General features: G+C 34.4%; 1 protein-coding gene across 4 annotated transcripts in view; it reads right to left on the bottom strand.

The window, feature by feature from the left end:
• Positions 1 to 24,508, bottom strand: part of LOC106716547 (GATA-binding factor C) — a 94,055-nt gene that overhangs the window by 28,437 nt on the left and 41,110 nt on the right. For 3 of the 4 annotated variants that reach the window (XM_045678203.1, XM_045678201.1, XM_045678202.1), the window contains exon 4: positions 17,239 to 17,390. In XM_045678203.1, coding sequence (XP_045534159.1) covers positions 17,239 to 17,390 — 152 coding nt within the window. The remainder of the gene's footprint in view (positions 1 to 17,238; positions 17,391 to 24,508) is intronic. The other variant, XM_014510073.2, reaches the window with a different exon arrangement.

Here is a 24,508-nt window from a genome sequence, read left to right on the forward strand (position 1 = left end):
ACTAAGATTATAAACTTGCACATTCAATTTTTTATTGTAAACTTGTCTTTTGACTGATTTAATGTGAAACCAAAAGTAAATAAAAACTTTATATGAGTTTCACCTGAATGGTTGCAAAAAATATCAAGTAATAGTTTTGTTGTCAGACTTAGTTAGACAGCCCTGGCGATAAGGTGAGGGGTCAGTTCGCACAGTTTAGCAGCGCGTCATATTTATAATTACAGCAGGCGAGGCGAGGTGAGGCGGGCGCACGCGCTAGGCGCTCTCCCGCGCCGCGCCGCGTCCGCTTCGATAAATCAAAATTTTAAATCACCGGTGGGCGTAGCGAACCGCTCCGCCAGCGCCGAATAAAATGAATTAAAAATAAAACAACCCGAGGGGGCCGTGCAAGCCCTGAGAAAATTTAAAAGATATTTTCTTTCGCTTTAGTTTTTTTTAATTAATACCTTGTTAAAATTTAATATTGAGAGCGAATGCATTATTACAATGGGTGTGAGCGAGATTTTTAACTCGGTAACTTATTGAAGCTTTGCGGTGTTCTTAATTGGATCATTTTTTAACGAGCAACGTCCAAGTATGTACGTAGGAGGCTGCGATGACATCCCTCAGCAACTGAACTTTGGGTTATATTTATTAGTAAATAAGAGTAAATATTTGCATAATTAAATCTTCTATAGTATCCAGTAATAAAAAAGATTCACTTTGACCCTATTATTATCGAACAACTTTCTTCTTTTTTTGGTAGAAAAAAAATTACATACACAAAAAAGGTAAATTTATCCCAAAGCACATCCCTACACGAATTGTCACAAAAAAGCAAAATGTATTTCATAAAGTTACTCATTGAATACGTTAACTTTTTAACTTTACTTTAACCCCTTGGGTCAAGTATTTCTTCACATCGTGGGTCCGCAGGCCTGAGGGCACAGAGGCACGGGGCGGTGGACGCAAAGGGGCACGGCGGAGGGAGGACGAGCATCCGACAGTAGTCAGCGCACGCGTCACTGCCTGACAGCTCTTCATTCGTTCCGACGTAATACTGACCGGTGTTCTTTTAATGTACACGACGGGCCTCCGTAGCCCTCCGAACTAATGACTGACTCGCCACTGACTTTCTTTATAAAAAAAATATATAACTTGACGGTTCAAATCATTGACAACTGTTTTATCGACCCTGAGTAGAGTTAGAATTATTCGGTATTCGTAGTTAACTGAAATAATTACAAGCTGTTTGCCTTAATTGTTGTTTATTTATGAATAATAAAAACGAATGCATTATTACTACATTATTAGATTAGGCAAAGTAACCGCATATCGAATGTGGCAGTTGTCGTAAATACGGCAACATATATAATTTAATGATAAATTATTAATTTAAAAGCAATAAGACAATCAAACCAATTGGATAATTTATATGCTGAGTTTGTACAAAAAAGCAGGTGCAGAGAACATTGGCTAACGTGGGCTATTTTATAGCTTGCATAGTAAATTCTTAGAAGCTTTATAACGGCTACTCTAGCACCAGTATTTTCAATAAATGGGACAATATATTTAACGCGATTGTTTTATTTGGATACTACACTGAGATACTTTGCCATATCCTTATTACAGTGGGATTCCACTGTCGAAACACATGTATAAAAACACATTGTTAACATAGTTATTTCAAGGAGAATAAGAGGGATGCCAATATTTGTTCGCTAGATTGTTTGTCCAGTGGAAACCCACTTTTTCTTTAAACTCTAACATGAATAAAGAAAGGTTAAGCATATCGTTATATGTCACATAAAATATTTGCAAAAAGGTAATAACTATAGACTTTTAAATTTAATCGTAAGTAATTCAGTTTTTATCCATCCAGAAATAGCTTTTAAGTGTTCTTGGATTTGAGGAGACATTTCATTGATAACATTCCACTGATAACAAAGTTCCATACAAATGGAAGGTAAGTAAAATGCATGAGAGCAAAAACAGTGCTTATTTACAACAGTTATTCTAACCGGTGAGCTTCGCTAACTTTAAGTGAGCGTGAAATTAAATTCAATGTTGGCCTCACGTTCAAACAAAAACAAAATAACGTATACCGAAAAAAAAATCACCGAGTTATAATGTTGTTGGTAAACAGCTGAGTAAGCTTTGTGAAACAAATTATTATATTTTTTTGGTGGTAATCACCGAAAAGTGCTAGCCCTATAGATGATCGAATAATTTACATATACAAGTAACTTTGTTTATCCTAACTTAAATGTTAAAAAATATTTTGAATACAGTAAAGAAATACACTTAGTTAATTCCAATCATATTATAGTACATTTAAATACTGAAAAACAAAAACAAAAAAGCTTTCTTTGAAAATGTCAAGCAAAAGGACAATTGAAATTAAACGCCATCTAACATTAGCTGGCGGCCATAAAATTCCACAGCGAACATTCGACGCGGCGAATTAAATAAGGGACCAACAAGACAGCATGCCAAGACGCTGCACCCGAACAAGGGTGGCCCATACAGTTAACAATACGGATTAATTATCGACCGAAATCGACCACTCAAATATACCTGTCACCGGTGTAGAACGACGCGGCCCAATTTATAGGGAGCGCGGACAATGGTAAGCACGGGAAACACAATGGCTAACGCTGCGCCGCGGAGCGACTGCGAGACGAGTACGGCCCCTTACCGCGTGGAGTCACTCGCGAAGGACTAACTATTGTTCTCAAACGCTTTAATGCCTGTACCTATAGTTCTTACTTTACGCCAAGATAGTACAATAAATTACTCTAGAGTTATGAATTATGCCAGCAAATGTACAACAACACTTGATGAAATTAGAATTGGATCGCTATTGTAACACTATTGAGACTTCTCATCATTTCTTACAGAATATTTAAGGCAATTGTTCGTATAGCTTGAATGTTTAATGTAATTTACACTAGCGGTATTTATTTTCCAAACCTGCAGGAACATAAAATATTGTCAAGTCGGACCATTCTGGTAAAAAGAAAATAATTTTGATACTATTTTCTATAATAAAAATCTTGAAGGTTTCGTCCAAAAGAGAGGTCAAATTTCATGTTTTCAGCTTGGGATATACTTGGCATTACTTATATAGAGGTGAATGCGCTTATGTAAATACAAAGGGTTGAACAGAGCGCGCACGCGCGTTTTGTGACGTGCGGACCACCGGGCCGTGGTGTCAGCCCTGATTCATGTTCGGGAAGTATAGGGCTGTCAACATACCGTTAATAATAGAGCGGTGTGTCAGCTCTTAAGTTTTACTTAATCAAAAATAAGGGAAGAAATAAAATCCATAAATATGTGCAAAAAATTTAAAGGCATAATTATGCTGTTTATCAATTACTGTGATTTTTAGTGTAAAAGTGTATTAAATCAGTGTCACTAACAAGGAATCATCTAATTTAACCATCGATCTGAATCGTTGAATAATGTTCGAACGGGGAACCTTGACGAACTGTAATATATGATGGGAATAAGCCTTCAACATGTCCTCAGACAGGTTTATTGCCGCCTAGGCAACAACAATAAGTGTATATCGTTGCAAAGCCGCTGCGATAACCCTGAGGCAGCGCGGCAGCGGCAGCGACAAGCGTAGCATTGTTAGACCGAGGCCGCCCCGGACCCTGAATAAATACATTCATATTGCCACTCTAAATATCTGCAATGGATGCGCCCTACGCCGAGATGCCGACAAACAAAAAACCGTATGATTAATGAAACATTTTGATGTCCTCGCATAATCTGTGGTAAATACGGTAGCCGATACGACTGAATCGGTTCGTTTTTCAAATACCAGAAACGCCACAGATTATAATTAAATAAAATCGAGTTAATCGTCTCGATGTTGTGATTTCGAGAGTTTCGATCGAAGATCAAGAATGTGATTGTGGGAACGTTAACACTTACAACTTATTCGCGGCCCCCCCCACGGCGAGTTCATCGTGTAAAATCTACCGCATCGCGACACAACCAGCGCAAACAAATGCACAGAAAATGGAAAAAACATGGCGCTAAACCGCGAAACTGTATGTATTTAAACGCCGAAACCGAGACGCTGGACCTCAAAAAAGCGGACGGCGTTCGGTCATTTAAATTTTTCCTAAACGTGAACACAATGGAACAGATTCAGAAAGTGAAATCTTTTTGTTCTATTTTTGATTTTAAATATAAAAAGGGAATTCGGTTCGGCAAGGGCTGTCACATCATTCCAGCGCTGCTAAGTGACGCCGGACGCACGTCACTTGCCGGGATATCTTTTATTTTCATACGAATCGAGCCGAGTCGAGTTTTTTGTTATCATCATAGTTGTCGGACTCGCGTATACGATTAATTTTATAAACGTTTTGCAGAGTCTCTTCTGTTATAACATTTACTTGTGATAAATAGACATTAATCGTTAATACTATTATTTTATTATTTTTAGACATGAAAACTATTTGATATTTATGTATTCTAGTAATAAAAAGACTTGATATTTAAATGAGAATCGTTTTTATACCCTAGAAAGAAAAATATTTTAAATTTAAAACATCTATTTAATAATAATTTTTTACTTTAAAAATGAGCAACAATTTTTTTAATAATCATGTGACGTGTAAGTATAACAAGGGCGGGTGCACACTGGAGGCATTGCGTCGTGCAAGTCCGCCTGGGGATTGACGTGCGTCCACACGACGCTAAAAGGTCTATTGTATACGGTGGTCTCGTTACCGGCGCCGACCGGTCTTTAACACGCTCTAACAATGTGATCACTACAAACATGTAGTTTATTTTCCTATTAGGCAAAGTTGGAGGCTGTAATTTATATATTGATTTTTTTACGACTGCAAGATCTTCAATTTTTATAATTTTTAGATGTCAAGTTTCTTGCTGTGAATTCGTAAAAATTAAAGGATTATCAATACTAAATTAACTACTAAATTTAATTACTTACAAAATTAATTACGATAACAAATTGTACGTAAGCATTTATAAAAATCATTTAAGGTTAATTTCACTGTTGCTTTTTTTTAAACAGATAAATGTTCTATCTAAATTTTAATCTAAAAGTAAGTGTTGAAATGTGTGTAAAACGCATCGTGATATCAGTGTTAAGATCGATCCTATCCGGGATCAGAGATACATCGCGAATAATAACGCTGCGTGTCAATTACGAGACCACTCTTCCGATCGAACGATACATATAAATGTACTGTGTGCAACCGACTTTATATTCCCACAGATAAGTTATTGTATTTAAAGTATTTTATAGACATTTTTATCTCTAAAAGATTTCTTGTCATTTAATTTAATCAAAATTGTTCTTATAAAGTTGTCCTTATATGAACTTCTACAGAATGATACTACCAAGATTGAAGTTCGGTGTTTAGGTTTTTTTGTTGGAAAAGGAAAACTAAAAAATGTTTACTTAATAAGAACGTATTAATTAGTTTAATATACAATCTTATAAGTAAATTTCGAATTAGATTAATAACCAATTGGACATTTAAACTCTTTAAAGGGCGATGAAGACGCGGAAGTGACGACACATTGGTAGCGACCGGGGACTTGTAGAGCGCCGCGCGTGGGCCGATAACACCACACGTTGACAAAATAGACGCCGCACTGAACCAACGTTTAGCGAGTCCCGTTAAATAGATACACAACACGATAATACCTTGGAATTCAGGATTAAAACCACCGGTCTCGGTGGCAACGCTATCAAACAATGTCGCTACTGTGTAAAGATTTAATCGTAGTTGTACTGTGTAAAGATTGTACTTGTAAAGTTGTACTGTGTAAAGATTTAATCGTAGTTGTACCTAGAAGTTTTAAAAATTTAAAACGGGAATTCAAAAACAAGACTAAGCCAATATAAAAGTTTGTTTCCTTTTTTAAATACTACATTTTGTACTACTAACTAGTCAAGCTATGAATGGGATCTATCAAGGCTATAAGTTGCCTTACTTAGTCGTAAAAAATACATACATCCAAACCAAGTTTTTCCACTCTAGACTTATGGCCTCATTTAGATAGATGTGTTAATCTTACTTATATCCCTGTGACTACGCAATAGGCGCATCATTAGTCACATAAACCATAAACATACAGACAACCCGATAATTTGACCGCGCTGCGCACCGCCAAATTGCCGGCTGCCACTTCACATCGCCTTTATTTATTTGTATTTATAAAGTGCGGTTCTAATTGCTTCGTGAACCGTGATTTCGAACAGTGGCAAACAGTTGGTCTCTGACGGCATAATGACAGCTCACGCTTCCTGCTATGTTAATTGGCGGGAAGTCGATAGACGCATCGAATTATTTATTAGATCGACTTTCGGCTGTTGCCGGTCCGCGGCGGCGGGCGGTGGGCTGCGGGCACTTACATCGACTGTCAGTCGAAGGGAAGCTTAAGTCCAGATTAAAACGTAATACGGTAGTCTGCTTGTCTCTCTTGTCGTTCAAACTCACGCTTAAAATATTTAATTGACATTATGTTGCAACGGACCCTGCATCATGCCCAACATCTACTCTAAAAACTGATTTGTTTTCCCGTAATGATTATGCCAAAGTTAACCATATCGATATTATTATTTTACGATTGTGGAAAACACAAAATCAATAACTTGTTTTTATTAGGAAAAAGCAAAAAGTATTCGTTAAGTAGCAATTCTTTCTGTCAGACAATGGAATATTAAAGAGAACAAGCAAAGAAATTCTCTGTTGCTTTCACATCAAATTACCTAAGGATCAACAATTACTAATTGGAGAATTTATGTTTAACTATAAAACAATTGTGTTAAATGGTTGGAACTATTACAGTTTTTGCAGCAACGTAACAAGCAACGCCGTGCGCAGAAACGCGAAGTAAGAAATTGCCGTTAATTTATTGAAGAGGCTTATGCAATAAGGAATCATTAAATCGAATCGTGTTTCGTCTGCCCAGGTTTTGTATAAACATTCTCACAGTGAAATTGAGTGCTGATTATAAATAAAATGTGAGAGAGGCTCCGCTTGAGTTGGAGCTGTGCAATTTGCGGCTCTAAATCAGCTGCCGCGGTCGCAACCGCTCCCGATAAATAACAACGAGGCGATTAGTGTGTAACACAAGAATGTTTCATTTTGTTACCTTCATGATTGTTGAACTCTGCAAGAGTTCGAATGTGCTTACGGCTTTAAATATGCGTTTAAAGATATGCTTACATTGGCCGTAAATGTATAAAATTTTGTGTCAATGTAAGACATTTTTTGTTCATGTACTTGAATTAAGCAATTTTTTTCAGGACTTTATCTTAAAAGACATTTTAAATTAGCAGTTGTTACAGGGATACAGCTTACAATCTTAAAAATTAAGTTATTATAATATATATAATAACGTCACCCTAAAATAATAATGAATTAACATTCCAAAATATAATTGCGTTTCGAAAAACCATTATGAATAAGTGGATAGATTTTATAGGTTACATCTTAATGCAATTTAAGCACATAGTGTCAGTGCGGTAATTATATCGTAGGGTGCGTAGTTATTGTAGCTCTGTTCGAACACGTACGACAGGCGGGCAATCAATTCGCCGCGCTCGATCGCGTGAAATCGACTTCTCGCTTGTAGCGCAATGGCCACTTGCATTTTAAAAATTTAACGGATTATAATATAATAGATTAAAAATAAATAAGTTGTAATCGAATATGCAGTAAATCGTTTTAAATTTATAATTCATTATGAACACTATCTGAACCATATTTAGAAAGTATACGTTTAAAAAATCTCATCTTTCATAATTGTTTAAATGTAAGTTGTAATGTTAACGATTAGTTAAACAACAGTACAATTAAAAGTAGCTACCTCTCTTTAAATTATCACCCGCCTCGTAAACGTTGTAATAAAACTAATCAATAAGATAAGATACGCCCATTAAAAAATGTCAGCCCATATTTTGACACGATAATAAAAAGCGACCCACGAGACAATTTATGATCTCCCACAAGGCTCGTTTCCTTGTTATTATTATGGACATTAATACAGTCCCAATATCCTGGCTGTAAATGTCGCTGCCACTGGCGCCTGGAACAGGTACTCGAAACTATAAAAATAAACGCACAAAAAGGTTCACTTCTTTACAATGAAGGTTGACTCGAACGTTTAGAAAAAAATTGAAAATTTATAACACCTCCCGGCACCCGGCCACCGGTATAAAAATCCGGGGAACTGTAATTTTTCTTACAAAATTTAGTGATGTGTCAAACCTGTTCGACGTGGCAAATAAAAATGTACGAGGCGAGGGTAAGAAAAAAACAAAGGAGACGCCTTCGGGTTATTGCTAAAACAAGGGAAGGTTACCATATCAATCAAGGCGTTGACAAAAGTGGAATTTTTTCCTCGTGCCCGAGCCGTGGGATGAAAAAAGGGTCCGTGTTTATGGAAATGCAATAAAAGAGACGCGAGCGCTGCGCGGCCACGATGTAGCCACACCGACCTCAGCTTTATACACATTATTTGTTTTAATTTTAATTTTGTTATAAAAACGTATCATTAGTCTATAAATTTTTATGACTATTTATTTAATTAAATTATAACCAGATGGATCTACAGTTATTTAAATGGAGACTTATTGTTTTTTTTTGGATTGTGTGTCATAAATTCTTTTTTACATGACAAAGAATATATTATTGCTGGAAATTTGTAACTTACAATATGTGACTTCTATAGGCAGGTGAACTTATTGCACACCACTACGCTCCATAAAAAAGACATAAACGACATTCGCTACGACGTTAAGACTATCATTTATACTAATTTCAGTAATATTACTGTGACTAACCGTGAATTTCTGAGACCAAAATCCCCGTTTAAAAGATAATAAAAGATTTTAGTCTCAGAAATCAACGATATGACTCGATACTGTGGTCTTTCGCTTCACTATCACTTGTATCTAAAACATTAGTCAAATAGCAGGTTGACATTTGACAGTTGGTATTTTGCTCAAGTGCACACTATACTCTATGCCCTGCACAGCTTTCTTACGTAGCCATAGACAAGCAGGTAAGATCCTAAGGCGGGAATGATAAAAATGTGAGTGAGGTCCCCCGCGGCGCGGCCGGCCGTGTCACTCACCGTGCACGAGCCCCGCCATGTTCCACCCGTGAGAAACTAATACATGCCTTGACGTACACTCTTCCACATATTAAACTGAATAGGCGTTTATTGTGCCCAGTGTATTCAATTTTATTGGGTACATTGATTATTAAAAAAAATACAAAATATGTTTATAAAATTTTGTACCTTTTTAAAGGAAAATGCGTGAACGAGTGAACGTAAAATTTAACATAGAGAAGTGCAAAAAACAATTTTTAATAAAAAAAATCTTTAATTACGAATTATTAGTACAGATAATTTGAATTATAATAGTCATAGTAATGTCTAAATTACTTCGCGAATGTGTAATCTCACTAACATTATAAATGCGATGGATTGATGGATGTTTGTTAGAAGGTACAGATCTCCGGAACCGCTCAACAGATCTTCATGAAATTTGGCACAGATGTAGAACATAGTCTGGAAGAACATATAGGCATATTAAGAGTATTTTTTATTCCGGGCGGACGGGGTCGCGGACAACAGCTAGTTTGCAAACAAACTTTATAATTAAATAATACTGAATGCAAACGAAGTACAAGAAACAGTAGGAAGTGAAATAACTAGACTTTAGGTCTAAAGAGTTAGTTAATAGTAATACTACAATATTACACAATCATGTTGCCACAGATTATGGATTTGCATTTTACACGATCGTGACATAGTACAATCATATAACTACACATACAATCTCTTTTCCTACTCCAAATGACCCAATATACACCAATGCAAAAATTATGTAAAGTCAGGGCCCTTCACGGTGTTCCACTTACGGAAAAATTGCCTTGCTTATAGTTGTGCGTTGCGAAAACGACGACATAATGTTAAAAAGCTAACTAGTCGTATACTAATCACCGCTTTTTTTCTTACAGACACATTTCAAAGCCTCTCCTATTGGTTATTGTTTGCGCGTCGTCGTTTCAAAGCGTTCATACGAATGTCGCTTTTAAGGTTATGTACCGCCAGATTCCCTGATAGTACATGCTCTAAGATCAATATTTCCATTCTAATATTTTTGATAAGTTAGGTTAATTCCTTCGTTTAATAATATAAAAACTTGAATTAATTAAAATAATATAATACATTGCTGATTATAATAAAGATTAATTTTGTTTATTTAAAAGCATTGCGCTGAGTCACACAGACAGACTACAGACGGAGTTTTTTTGCGCTGGGATTTATGTTCTTTGTAAAATTATTTAAAAATCTCAATGATAATTCCCACACTATCTATGCACATTACAATAAAAGTCCCAAATAGAATAGCTTAGTGATTTTTTTTTATTTACGTGAATACATTAAGCTATCTTTTTAACTCATACGCGTCTAATTTTAATATTATTTGTGAAATGAAAAACTTATTATCTAAATTATAAATATTTATATATTTCGTCAGCTATATATAGTCTGAAAATAATGTATTATTGAACATATAAATACATACATACAAGTTTTAAATCGCCATTAATTGTAATTGGGCAAATAAAGACAAGATTTAATATTTTATTCACAATTTTTTTATGGATTTATTTAATGGTATGTAAAAAAAATTGAAAATATGAAATCCTCAAACCATATATATGTTTTTAATATACGAAAGAAATTTTAGACTTAGAACAAAATCACATGCAAACATTTGAAATCACTTCGTGAATCGTTATACTTTCTATTTATTGAATTAATTAGGTAAAAAACATAAGATACGTTGAGCCGTTCCTGAGATACCTTCAAACATATATCTATTCGCATTTATAATATTAGTAAGATGATATTGGTATTATCTCGCTAATTAAAATTGATTGAGCAATTGGTTGCACCAAGTAACAGGCAGAATTGAATTATAAATTCAACAATTTCATGACAATGACAGATACGCATCGTATTGTTTATCTTCAAATCGGTAGAGCGAGGGGAGGCACGGGCGACATGACCCACTAACTCTAAATTTGCCACACGGCCGAATGTTTGTCATTTCATATAAATGCCTTGCGGGCAATTACACCGATAATTAACGTTGTAACTTGTTTTAAAACTCGTATAGAACTTGCGCGATCATATTGTGGACAAAGATATATTAGTACAGCTTTGCAGTTTTTTTAATTTAAATACAAAGGAATGTAAAAACAAGAGGCCGTTAACTTCGTTATTAAAATTGATTTAACTTATTATGGAAATGATTAATTTTAATTTCATTAATTAATCTCTTTAAAATAGACAATAATTAATTCCTTATTTGATTGTTATTGTACATTGAAACTTTTGTTGTAAAATATTTTCTTATACTATCTTATAATGTCTGTGACATTAATTTGTATTGGCTATAAGGGTTGCCATTTTAAATAAAAGTCGAAATAAATATTTTAAGAGACGATTACAGAGTTGCAAACATAAAAAGAAATATTAGTTTTAATCCGCTATCGCGTCATCTTATGCCTTACACCGCGGGTAAGAGCAGGATTTATAGTACGGTCTGCGGTGATCGATGGGCAGTCGGCGCAGCGACAACGCGGCCACTACCGTACCCCGACATAAAAATACAACCGCTTCAAAATACAACTAATTAAGTTATTGTTAATCTCTCAACAATTGTTGACTTTTAACTTGTAAAGATAATTGTTTTCAATCTCGTATATTTAACTCCTAAAGTTAAGTCAATAAAAATGTTAAGACAATGCGCGTAGTTATTGAAATATTCGTTTCGTGTTGAGTATCTAACGTGGTAACTGTCAAGAAATGGATAAGTTAAAACCTTTAGAAGGGAGAAATATATCGCGGTTTTTTTGGACACTCGCTTCTCCAGGTTCGACTACATAATGTTTCTGTTTTTTTTTTTTCAAGAACGTTTAGTGAGATGTCAATATGTTATAGGGTGTTATTATTTTACAGCATTTAAAACTTGCATTTGAAATTAAAGGTCACTCTTTACTTATACTTTACTTGTACTGGAAATTTTTTGCACGTGAAATAATAAACCAGTATTTAAAAACTATAAACTACCTAGTTTAAAACTATAAAGTATAATGTATAAATTATTTTTGTCGCTATAAATCTTAATTAGAATCTGTTTTTTTCTTTAATACGGAATAGAAATAATAAAGTCGCTATGCCGAATAAAAACAAATTCTGCATCTTAAATTATATTTGATTTAATAAGTATTTCTGCCACTGTTTAAATATCATACACCTTTCGGTTAAAATTAACCTTGATTTATTTATTCCCGGCATAGAACGTCGCGTGACAAATAAATATCAATACAAAAAAACAACGTTGCTCGCCTCGTGTCCACAACAGTTTCGTGATGCTATAAGAATTATTTTCGTTTGTGAATTAAAGCGTATTATAATTGGCCCTTTGTTTGTATATGCAAAGATAAATGATGTAGAACTCGTTTTCAACACGTCCAATACAATTTATTGAATGTACACTTAACCATATGTTATTTGTTTATTTTATTTTTGTTAATAAAATTGAATATAAAAAAACGATAAATCAACCACCTTAAATATTTCTAAGACCAAAATCTCTAATTAAAACATATCATCATCATTATCATCGACAAAACAGAGATGACATTATGTTTAAAACGTAGATTTTTGTCTCAGAAACCCACGGTTAGAGACTTAACTATCACAAAATGTTTTTAAACCAATAACTATTAAGCCATATTTTAATTCTATTGTGATATAAAGTTTCTTCGGATCGGTCTGCATAACTCAGTTGGTGTCAAAAACAATATGAATTAGAACTTTTAAGGGTCTCGAATACGGACATGAATTTTAAGTACAAAAGGCCCGCAATGTCCGCAGTTTAGCATATTGAGTTACATCATAAAAACGAATTGGAATGAATAATGTGACGTCACCCCGACGAACGTCAGACAGTGTGGGACCGATTCCTGTCGACGTAAGGCATAGCATTCGCATTGTGATAGTATATTTGGCACTTGTTTGGCCACTGAATGCCAAATAGGCGAGTTCCATGACCGGCCGCGATCCACACCGGCTATTGTGAATGCATTTGGAGTAGGCACGAGGCGGACAGATTATGTTGTGATAAAACTGGATAGCACCTAATCGTACTTATTAACGAATGCGCACCGCGAAAGGAGGCGTGGGAGATATTTTATTCAAGCCGATTCACTGAATGAAGCCATACTGAATGAGTTAACACGCACTGCAATTCCAGACTGACGCCAATAAAGAAAGTCTATAGCTATTGCAGTTTTATTTAACGAACTGATTACAAATTGAAGTCACTTAAGTCTTTTGCTTAGAATTTATGAGAGATAGTTATTAAAATGTACATGTAAAGTTTGATCCTCTATAGAATTTGAATTGAATATAACATATGAAAATAACAGTAATAAAACTTAATATTATATATGGTCATTTTGCTTATAATATTCCTGGAATTACAACATATCTAAATAATATTAACACCACTGCATACTTATAAAATTTTGCAAATAAAAAACTCAGTGACAGTGAAATGAGCAAAACATAAATCCAAGTCTACATCAAAACTTTCGCGCGTCCGAGAAATAATGAAACGTACAATAAGTAGGTACAATCGCGTCCATTAATTTTTGCTAATATTTGGACCGTACGACGACGACATAAGGTTTTAAAGTCCACTACACACTGCAAGTGACTGTACCTACAAGTATACAAATAAAGGTGTACACATACGTGAGGTGCTCCCGCGCGAGTAGCGCAAACGCACCGCAAATATATTGCTGGATATCGCTCGTAACACATAGCCCTGTTTATGGCGTACACTTCTGCACAATTTTATTGCTTTAGTAAAGGAACGAACACACTCATGATGGGTAAAACTAATTGTTTTTAGAGTTGTTTATAACAAATAAAGTAAGGAATTTTCTCTTCCATTTTTGCATTTGATATGATTTTTAAAATATACATTATTCAATTTGTTTTTATATTAAAAAACTAACGAAACTTCAATTAAATTTCAATCAACCAGAAAAACTTAATTATGGTGAATTTATAACATATTTGTACAAATAAATAATTATAATATTAAATGCAATGTATACCACTCCTTATTCTTTAAGCGTTTCCACACAGAAGTGGCTGTAACCCTAGCGCTCGCGTTTTGTTTCCACGACTCTGCATAATGTGTAAAGACTGCAGGCCTTGTTGCCTCAACTTGTATTTGAAGTAAAATTATTTAAATCTTAAACCATAATATACCTACTTGAGATTATATAAATCTTTAGAGACGTAATACAATACTAAATATTGATAAACCCGATGGTCTATCATGAATATTTGCGATATGCGTTTTCACATAGTCTTCGATAAAATATGTCATTATTTGTTTTAAATTTGTCATAGCACTTTGTACCCAATAGAGCAGTTAACTAATCTAATGCAATTTTTTACGATAACTTTACAAATACTTTCTCGCAAATTTTCGTGCTGTTCATCTGTTACAAAGGTTTACTAATCGAATATTTAATAAAATTTGCTATTTTTGACTTCTTTACAAAAATGTTATAACAATGAGCCAACATTTTACTAATACTACTAATACTTTAAACCTTTCATATACTTTAGCTATGAAAATGTCTTTTAAAACTACACTACTTTTATTTAAACTAATATAAATATTATTTGTAAAAAACATTATTCCTTTCTACAATATAGTATCTTAATAGAAACCGTCTTGTAATATTTAAGTGAATCCGATATTTTAATGTACTTTTTGCGGCAGCAACATTGCCATTTCTATGTAAATTGAATCGGCGAATAAAAACTTTCATGTTCTAATAAAAAACTTCCAGTAGCTGTGGAATCGCGATTTCTTATTACATCGCTTAAGTTAATTACGTACAGAACAAGCACTTTACGATCGCATCCCTTTTTAATATGTAAGAAAAAAATAATATACAAACGTCACGTACTAAAAAGTTTATCATTTTATCATCTGTGTAGTAAACAAGCCGGTGGCAAAACTTACTTTATTGTACAATGTTAACCGTTCAACATAAGAATTATTACCACCTTTACATTCGTATACTTTCTTTGTTTAAACTTATAACAAAATTTACGAAACGCACAAACATACAAAACTAAACCGTCTCATTAATGTAATAATGCGAACTCATTGTCTGTGTATTTTATTAGGTGATTCTAACTTTTATCATGGACGAGTAAGACATCTAATTTGTATTGTACAAAGATTCCCACTTTTATGTATTTTTTAGTGTCAAGTGCAATTACGTTATTACTTAAATGTAATTCGTGATTGTTAAATTAAAAATTAGCTCTTAATTTCTTTGTTTTAACGTTCCAACCTCTTTGTAGGCTTACTCTGTGTCCGTTTCGTAACAATCCATTGTAATGGCCGTTCTAATTCTGAGATTTAATAAAATTATATTTTGCATTGTGCTTGTAAAATTATTATTTAGCTAAAAGCGTTTTATGATTCGACTAGAATACAATGTTATTGTTATTGTAATGGTTTATTCTATTGTAATAACAAGGTGCTTCGACATTGATAAGAAATATTAACTCCACCGTATATTTACTATGAAAGTCTATCCAAACTGGAAATATGACTGGACTTAAATGAAATAATACTAATAAAAAAATAGAATCAAGACTTGTAATTACGTTTCAATGTCTCCACTATATTTTGATATAGCGGAGACATAAAACGCAGTCTTAAAATTTAATACAGTAAACATAACTGTGTGTTTTTGTTTCTTTAATTGAAATGAAGAGTGAGGATTCAATCTTCCCTGGCCGGGTAACGGTAGCGTGGTACAGTACGCTGACTTTAAATATTAAAAGTGTTCGCCTGGCTGCATATCAGTTTAAATACCATGACTATACTTAATTAGCCGCGACACCGACGCTAATACTAGCTCCAAGTTGTTAAGAAAAACTATTTTATAACATCACTAATTTTTGGTAATGCTTAATGTTACAATTGCAGTGGTTAAAAGTAATCAAAAATCCAATGAAATTATTTAAGTCGGGAGCGGAATTAAATAATTAAAAACAATTAAATTTATAGCTAATAATGTTGTATTAGTATAAAATTACGATGAAAAATATAAATATTTTATTTACCTAACAGTTAATATCTCAACCGCTTAGTATTTATTGAGATATGAATATTTAACGTACTAGTGTACTTTATGCAGTAAATAATTGCACTTGTAATCTTTGAATAATAAAAGTATTTTTTCAAACATTGCGGTTACCAACAACATACACGTCAAATTTAGTGAAACATTCTGCTAGTTCTTGTCTAAGTAGACGAAATTGGACACTACTCGTATATTTAAAGTCTTGATATAAATTGAAGTATTACGGGCACGGGCCGGTCGTTAGGTTTTCGAAGCCTTTGCGACTTCATCTACCGACAGCCGAATGTCGCATTGTCTCAAAGCCGGCCTTAGATTAAACGACAAAAGATGTACCGCGGCTCTACAAAGGATACGTGATTCTACGAATGTCCCCACTCTCTATGATCTCCAAACTGTATATGTGCGCGTATAAGTACTGTGTTCCAACTACAGCATGGTTTTTTTATCTTGCAACATTGTGTACCCGACCTAACTGGTCTCGGATCATAGACTTAGGTTAACGTAATTTTAAAAAGGCAATTTAGGAAAGCTATAAAACGTTTACGCTTTATAACTGCCATAATTCCTGCTCTATATCTTTATAAAAGGATTTTATGACCATATATGTTGACTAGTTATTGCCCACGACATCGCTCGACATCGCGTGGACTTATACAATTATTTACCCCCCAGAGGGATAATTTGATAAAAAAGATGATTTATTGTTATGTATTTAATGGATTATTTAACAGCTTTTCCCATATCTGGTACTTTGTGTTGCAATTTTCCTTTCATCGCCTTTCCTTGTTTGAGACTTTAAAAGTCTTTCACAATATTGCATTATACATTAGAACATTAATTATCCCTGATGTACGGTAAAAATTTATTACAGTATTTAATCTGTTTAATTCTGTTCAAAAACATTGTTGTGTGGATAATCAGCAGTCAATAAGACGTAAGACCAAATGACGTCAGTGCATATGTAACAAATTGGTCGGATTCTTACACTCACCAATCTTCGCTTTGGCTTGATTAGAGGCCTATTCTGTCCGTTCATCTTGTAGTAGAGACCGCAAGCGTTGCAGAGGTAGTGCCCGGTGCCGTCGCGTCGCCACAGCGGAGTGCTTGTCGCCCCGCAGTTGACACACTCCCGACCCTCTGTTATCATACAAACAACAATCAAAACCACTAATAGAACTGTATGAATAAAGCTACATTATAATGATTTCGAAAGAAGTTAAAATGTATTTGATGAAAGAAAACATATGTGATACTATGAAAGATATGTTGGACAAAACATAAAGAATGAAATGGAGAGAATACGTAAATAATTTAGTGATGATTGTATTGTTTTCTGAATGATTTTACCTGATTCCTGGCAGGCTGGGGAAGACGAGAGAAAATCACATTCAGAAACATTACAAATCGAATATCACTAACTAATCTAACATGCAGACATGGAATACACATTTAATTATTACTAATAAATATACCATAACTTTGAAAGCAATGTAAACCGCAATCACGAACTATATAATTAACAAGAGAAAGCGCACGAAGTTTCACTCGTAGGAAAAATATCAAGATTTTTTTTACACGCAAAGAAAAATCTAGAGAAAGTAACTAACTGCTAACATTCTAGCAAATTAACATGCAACCATCCCTTAAAATTATACATCTAATGTCTAAATACAGTACACTAAAAAGTAAATATTTAAAAGAGCTTATTTAAAATGTTAATGGTATTCAAGTTAACGTTGGTAAATGAAGCTCAAATTCAAGATTGTCAAATTTGAACACCCAAAGTATCAAAAAGTTGAACGTAAGCAAAATTTTACATTTTAACTCTTCATAGTAACATAGCTTGAAGGACCACGTCCAAGAGTCTCGCATTGGCAGGAAGTTATTTCTATTTTTGAGAACTAGTCTTCGACATTACGAGTTTGAAAAATGACTTATTAGATACGAATAATCGAAACGATTTAGATCTTCTTTTATAAAACGATTTTAAAAATCAAATACTTTATAAGTCTACAATGATTTAAAGATAAAAAAATGTGAATAAAAATACTAATATTGATGAGTAATTATTATTTTTATGTTCTATACTGAACAGCAACAAAAGCAGGTAGTTATAAAACAATGCCAGTTGCAAAAATGTAGGAGAGCGTCTGTCTGGTAAACAGAGCAGAAACGTAGCTATAAAGCAAAGTATTGCCTACATACTAATTCTTGCTATGTGTAATTATATACCCATGTATGTAGTATATATACCTCTTAAACAATCTTCAACGCAAGCCATATCACTTCAACCGTAAATAGTTTTATGAAAGAAATTAAAATAAAGCTCTATTAACTTGTTCAGTTATACTATTAAAAAAACTTTATCTAAATTCTTACTGCTTTTATTTCAAGTCTACCAACTGATACCATGCTTAAAGTTTACGTCCATTAAATCATGCATAATATTATAAAATATAATTTGACCCCAGAACGAGCGGCCCTCCGGGAAATATTGCAGTTTTTTTTCACTTTCGGCTCTCTTTTTTTTGAAGAAAACAAGGCATTTCACAAGAACGTTCACATTGTTAGTAAGAGGATGTGCACGCATATGGGATGCGCGTGCGCCGCCCACCTCTCTCTAAACTCGATTACACGATCGATGATTTACCGAGATCGAATTTAGAAGCTCGCCTCGTTACACCCATACACACATACACGTTACACGACCAATTAAAGAATGACTTAACTGGCAATACATTGTCTAAAAAAAAACTGCATTCGTAATAATGCTGGATAATGACGTTCTTATCGGTATTCCTACATATAGTTTTTATCGACTAACTTTATTACATCATGGTTCATATCGTTTGTTAATTAATTAATTCTGAATAATAAAAAAGCTTAATTGAATGAATTTTAATACAATTTATTTAATTATTAATAATCTTGTTATCTAAAATTCAATGAAAAAATAGTTCCGTTATTTTTTTGTCTACCCTTTCTATGGAAAGTAATTGTATATTACGTTGCCAGTTTATTTCTCCTTGAATTATATAACAGGTGTAACTGATAAATATCTAGACCGTAACAATATGTATCTAGATCTGATTTATCAAGTCCCCGTTCAGAGATCGCGGTGCGCGGAATAACTAATGAGAGCTGCGCAGGATCTAACAAGGAAGGTGAAAGTGCTCTAATAAAGGTTATACAATGAATAAAAAACGTATTAAAAACACAAAATGGTCTTCGGGCTCAAGGCACCGAGGCCATTCATCTTTTTTTATGTAAAACCAGATCACAACCGGCAATTAAATCGCCCGGACTTTATCGAAAACTTATTGCGATCGAACCGACGACTCACTTTTTGGGCTAACCCTTTATTTTTTGTGGCGTCGATATAGCCTGTAATTTGTTCCGAAGTTTCTAATAAATAAACACCAATAACGATTATTAAGAAAAATGATAGGATATTACACGCGGTTAGAGTTGTACAACGGTGTCTCTCGCTCGTGGAGTGATTTCGTTCGATTGTAACGTCTCTATTGATAACTATTGTGAAAGTAGTGCCCGCGGCTGCCGCCGCCGCGCTGTGATTTACAAGATTTACTGCTCACCGCACTCATATACACTTATACGTATTATTAAAGAGAATAGACTTTCTGATTAATTGCCCGGCCTTATAATTGTTCGGGACGGTTTAATCTGTAACGTAACGGTGTTAATTCGGTAACGCTGTGAGAATTATTTCTTTACTTCCACGACTCGTCGGTTATCGACGCATCAACCGCACACGCCGCTTTTGACACCAGACGTGAGTTTGACGCAAAATAAAGATACGATTTAGTGCTCTCGTAACTGTAACTGCGACTAGAGATAAACCTATTCGGAGCGGACGCGCGAAGATTGAGCTTTGAACGCAAAAATTCCAGTATTTGTTCAAAAATTAGAATGCCGTCCGCCGTTTAGTGGCCGAGTGGTGCGCGGTCGTGACGCAGCGACGCTACGTGACCGCGATAAAAGATTCTCATCTGCTGTATTTACGCAGCGGAGTGGGCGGTTTTTATTTTTTGAGTGTCTCCCAGCAAGCACACTCGAGCCATCGAGAGAGGGCAAACTTTTCACACGCCCCTCGCGCGTGGGGAAAACATCCCTGCGCTGAATCCACGCGCCGATTCAGCTGATTGTGCAGAATCCGCCACTAGTCCATTCTGCGCTTCTTGCGGCCAACGAAGCGTCAAAGAAACAAAAACAACTGAACGATTGATGAGAGAAAAACTCCCAACACCCAACCGCGGCTACGTTAACGTAATGTAATTTAAATGAAGGACGGATTCGCTGTGTACCGTGACGCGCTCTCGGTGCATCAGCCCATCAACACGTAGGTAACGGTGAGGCTATTTTGCATACAAAACCATTATGTTATTGCTCAAAAACTTATTCATTGTTGCGCCACAAAGCCCGGCATTACTCCTTAATTACACGCCTGTATGCAAATGTTTTTAATGGAAACCAATGTGTGCTGAGATTGGATTTTAAACTGACAGGGCATTTTGAGGTTAAAATAAAATATGCAATGGCAGCTGAAATAAAATCATTAAGTCGAGTATAGTAATGAAGTCATTTTTCACACACAGAGGTTGCCAGTAGTAGCGCGGTGGCGCAGCGATCATATTTGCATTTGTTATTAGCATACATTCAGATAATTACGTGTGACGAGGCAGCGCAGCGCTGGCGGGGACTCGTGTAATTAAAACTAACAGTCCCACCATGAAGGTTTAATGTTGGTACACGTCACAACTACAGGAGTCGTAAGGAAAGCAACAGTTACCTCTTTAATGTAAAGACATTAAATATACCACGGCTTTAATTTCATTGCATTTTAAAATAATAATTTTCAAACATATATGCTTCACACGCTATTGCATTTGACAACCATATAACCATGTAAGGTCACAAGATATTTAGCATCACACAATGACACATAAACGCACCTTAGGTGATCTAATTCCAAGAAAACAACATGGCGAGTGGAACTGCGGGCTACAGCTAGTTTTAGATAAGCAAAGTTTTGAACTAATTTATGAAGTCAAGTTGCAAATGCTGTATAAATCATAAACGTTGAATAAATTTATTACCATAACGGAAATAATGTGTTGAAACTATTACACATATATTTATATATATTTTAGATTTATAAATATTATTATCTGTTATTATTATGTGATAACTATCATTATTCACTTGAGACGGCGGCAAAGTTCTTTATCATTACTTTTTTATTCTTTTCTTTTAAAAAAATCTTTTTCTTTCATGCTTTATTGTATTATTATTAGAAAAATTAAATACTATTATTAAAATTTATCATTAAAATTCACCAGAACGATATTCCAAATTATTTCTTAATATTAAAATTAATAATTCCATAAAATTACATTTAAAAAATGAAAAGAATATCATCGCTAGCTGAACAACACGTTCCCTTGGAACCATTGGCGATTGGGTTGGGTTCCTGATCGTCGACAAAGGTGGTCCCGGAAAGACGGTGACATGGCATGGTCCTATCCTGGGTAGTAAAGTGCTAAGGTTTCCCGTTCGTTCCTCGGAGATTCCGGAACCCTCTTCTATTGCGCTCGTGGCTGGCCACCGAGTGGGTTTTAGTGGGTCAAACCCCACATAACCCTGTCTTCTCCCCAGAAGGTAGGGTATCTTTCTAAGATGTCCTACCCATCGGTAAAATAAATTATTTTTTTGAAGTTCACAGTGCAATTAGATTAAAATCTTGTCATAGCATACATACCTGCTAAATGAAAGCTCTTATAGTGACAGTACGACTTTAAGTGGGAAGCGAATTAAATTCTTCGACTGTATCCTAATGACAGTTTTATTATTGAATTAATCGTTAAAGTTCCACCGAAAGCAAAATGCAAATTTCATTTGGTGCAATTGTATCCCACAGTGTGGGCATCGTACCATGACTACCTACGGTACGGTTTTAAACACGAAAATATTCATTACAGCCTTGTTTCAAAATACATCGCTCTAACGGCTCACATTGTGCTGTTTGGAAACAATCAAAATGGTAAATTAAACGTAAAACCATTGTTTATCTCGCTTTTTTTTTCTTATTCGCTAACAGGATCTCGTTTGGTTAAATTATCGCGGTTAGATAAAATCGACTAGACAATTTCATTTGTTTTTTTTTGAGTCTATTTTAAACGCTTTAATGTTTTAATTCGTTTTAAGATAATGAACTTATTTAGACATTTCAAATTCAGCAAGTTTAAAATTCTTGCAGTGGAGATAAATAGAATTTACATTAAAAAAAATCAGTTCATGTTGTCTGTTTTAATATACCCTTCTTAACTGGCCAATGTGTAAACGTTTGTAGCTTACTAAATTTAGCATTATTATAAATAGACATATAAAAAAAGAAAAGACATAATAAAATAACACCATTAAGAGAGCCGACTCGACTTCATTCCTCTGACCCGGCCGTCCGTGGAGTAGGCACACGCTAGCTTGGCTGACAACTAACTATTCTTGCTAATATAAACAGTATTCATACTGTATAGAGACTAAAATCGCATAAACATCATCATGGAATAGTACCATCAACTCTTTTCCCGAATGTACCACTCGGATAATTGGTTGCGCAATCCGCAAAACATCTTTGTTGCAGCTACATACGTGATGTGCATGCAGACATATAGACAAGCTTGTTCTGTAATGACTAATGAGACAGTTGATAACAAACCATATGAAACTAATTTTAAGACTCAAAAGGAATATCTATAACATAACAGAACCGTTGCATATGCGTTCTTTGTAGAATTTAATGATGAATACTGAACATACGGCATTCGAGTGAACTTGAAAAAAGTTCAGATTTAAGTCAGCGGGAATATAACGATTGATATCTCTCGAAAATTAAGCGGTAAGCAAAACTTGATATATAACATATCGCCATCCCAAAGACTAAACTATAAAAGAATTAAGTCCTAGGTGTCAAAGAAACATAACTGAATCTTTTAAAAAGTACTACAGCTAAATTCCAAAGCTGTAAGTTCCTCTCGTGTCTAGTTTTATAGCACAGTACAAACCCGAGGTCAAGCGATCGGCAACAATGGAATGGGCCACATCCGGCCAAGCTGTATTATCGTAATATTACTTCCACTAAGGTATACTACCGGTGCCGATACACCGACATTAACACTACTACTCGCAATTCACAACAGCTATTTGAATACTTCTACTACCTTGGTGCCAATGCCTAGTACTAGTAAACTTGAAGAGCGGACTCATCGTGAATCTAAGATCTTTTTAATTAAAGAACATTTTTTTCACTATATACTTCAATATGCTCGTAATAAAACTAAATATAGAAAGGTTTATTCATGATTTACGATCTCATATCGCTATCCGAAATATAATCAAAGTAAATTAATTAAATATCTATTCTATAATAGTTTGATAGTTATTGAGATGACAATCACAAGCAAGTCTTGTTTATATACATCATTGAAAAAAGAAAGACAGAAATCCATAAAACGACGTAAACACAGAAGCCATTATTTAAATTTTCCAAGGCTAATCGACTGGCAATAGAATAAACCGGCGATTTAATAAACAAGCTAACAACCAATTTACAATTATCTAACACGTCTTGCTTTGTAAATATCGTTTTTTTAAACTACAACTTGAACGAGTTTATGCCAACGTTAACTATGCAATGTCTAGCGATGCATAATGATCGGACCATTTGTAGCCATAAATAACATAAGATTCATTTAATATACCAATATTCTGTTAAACGCATAAAATACGCTGATTTTTATGAACTCTATTTTATGAGTTGAAAAATTAATTAATAAAAATTACATACAGAATGATAAAAATTGTCCAATTACTATGTCGTATTTCTAATTTAAGCTTTCTAAAATCACTTTCTAATCCTTTCCAAACAAAAGACCGATTTCATTAGATAGATTTAAGAAATAGCCTTTGTTAAGCGTAAATAGTGTGTTAGTATTGTCATCAAAAATCCACTATATTTGATACATTAAGTAACAATAGGCAGTGAAATTTGTAACATACATATGACGTCGTACCTTTATCTTTTTAGCGTAATAAGTCTATCAAAATATATACTACTACACTTCCGTTACAAATATATATTCATGTTAACGGTGAGTGTAAATGAACAATAGCCTTATATTTGTTAGAACAACATACATAGCATAGCTTTTCCTGCATAATTAGAGACGTGTCTGTGT

The sequence above is a fragment of the Papilio machaon genome, chromosome 6 (genome assembly GCF_912999745.1).
Source record: "Papilio machaon chromosome 6, ilPapMach1.1, whole genome shotgun sequence".
Lineage (NCBI taxonomy): Eukaryota > Metazoa > Arthropoda > Insecta > Lepidoptera > Papilionidae > Papilio > Papilio machaon.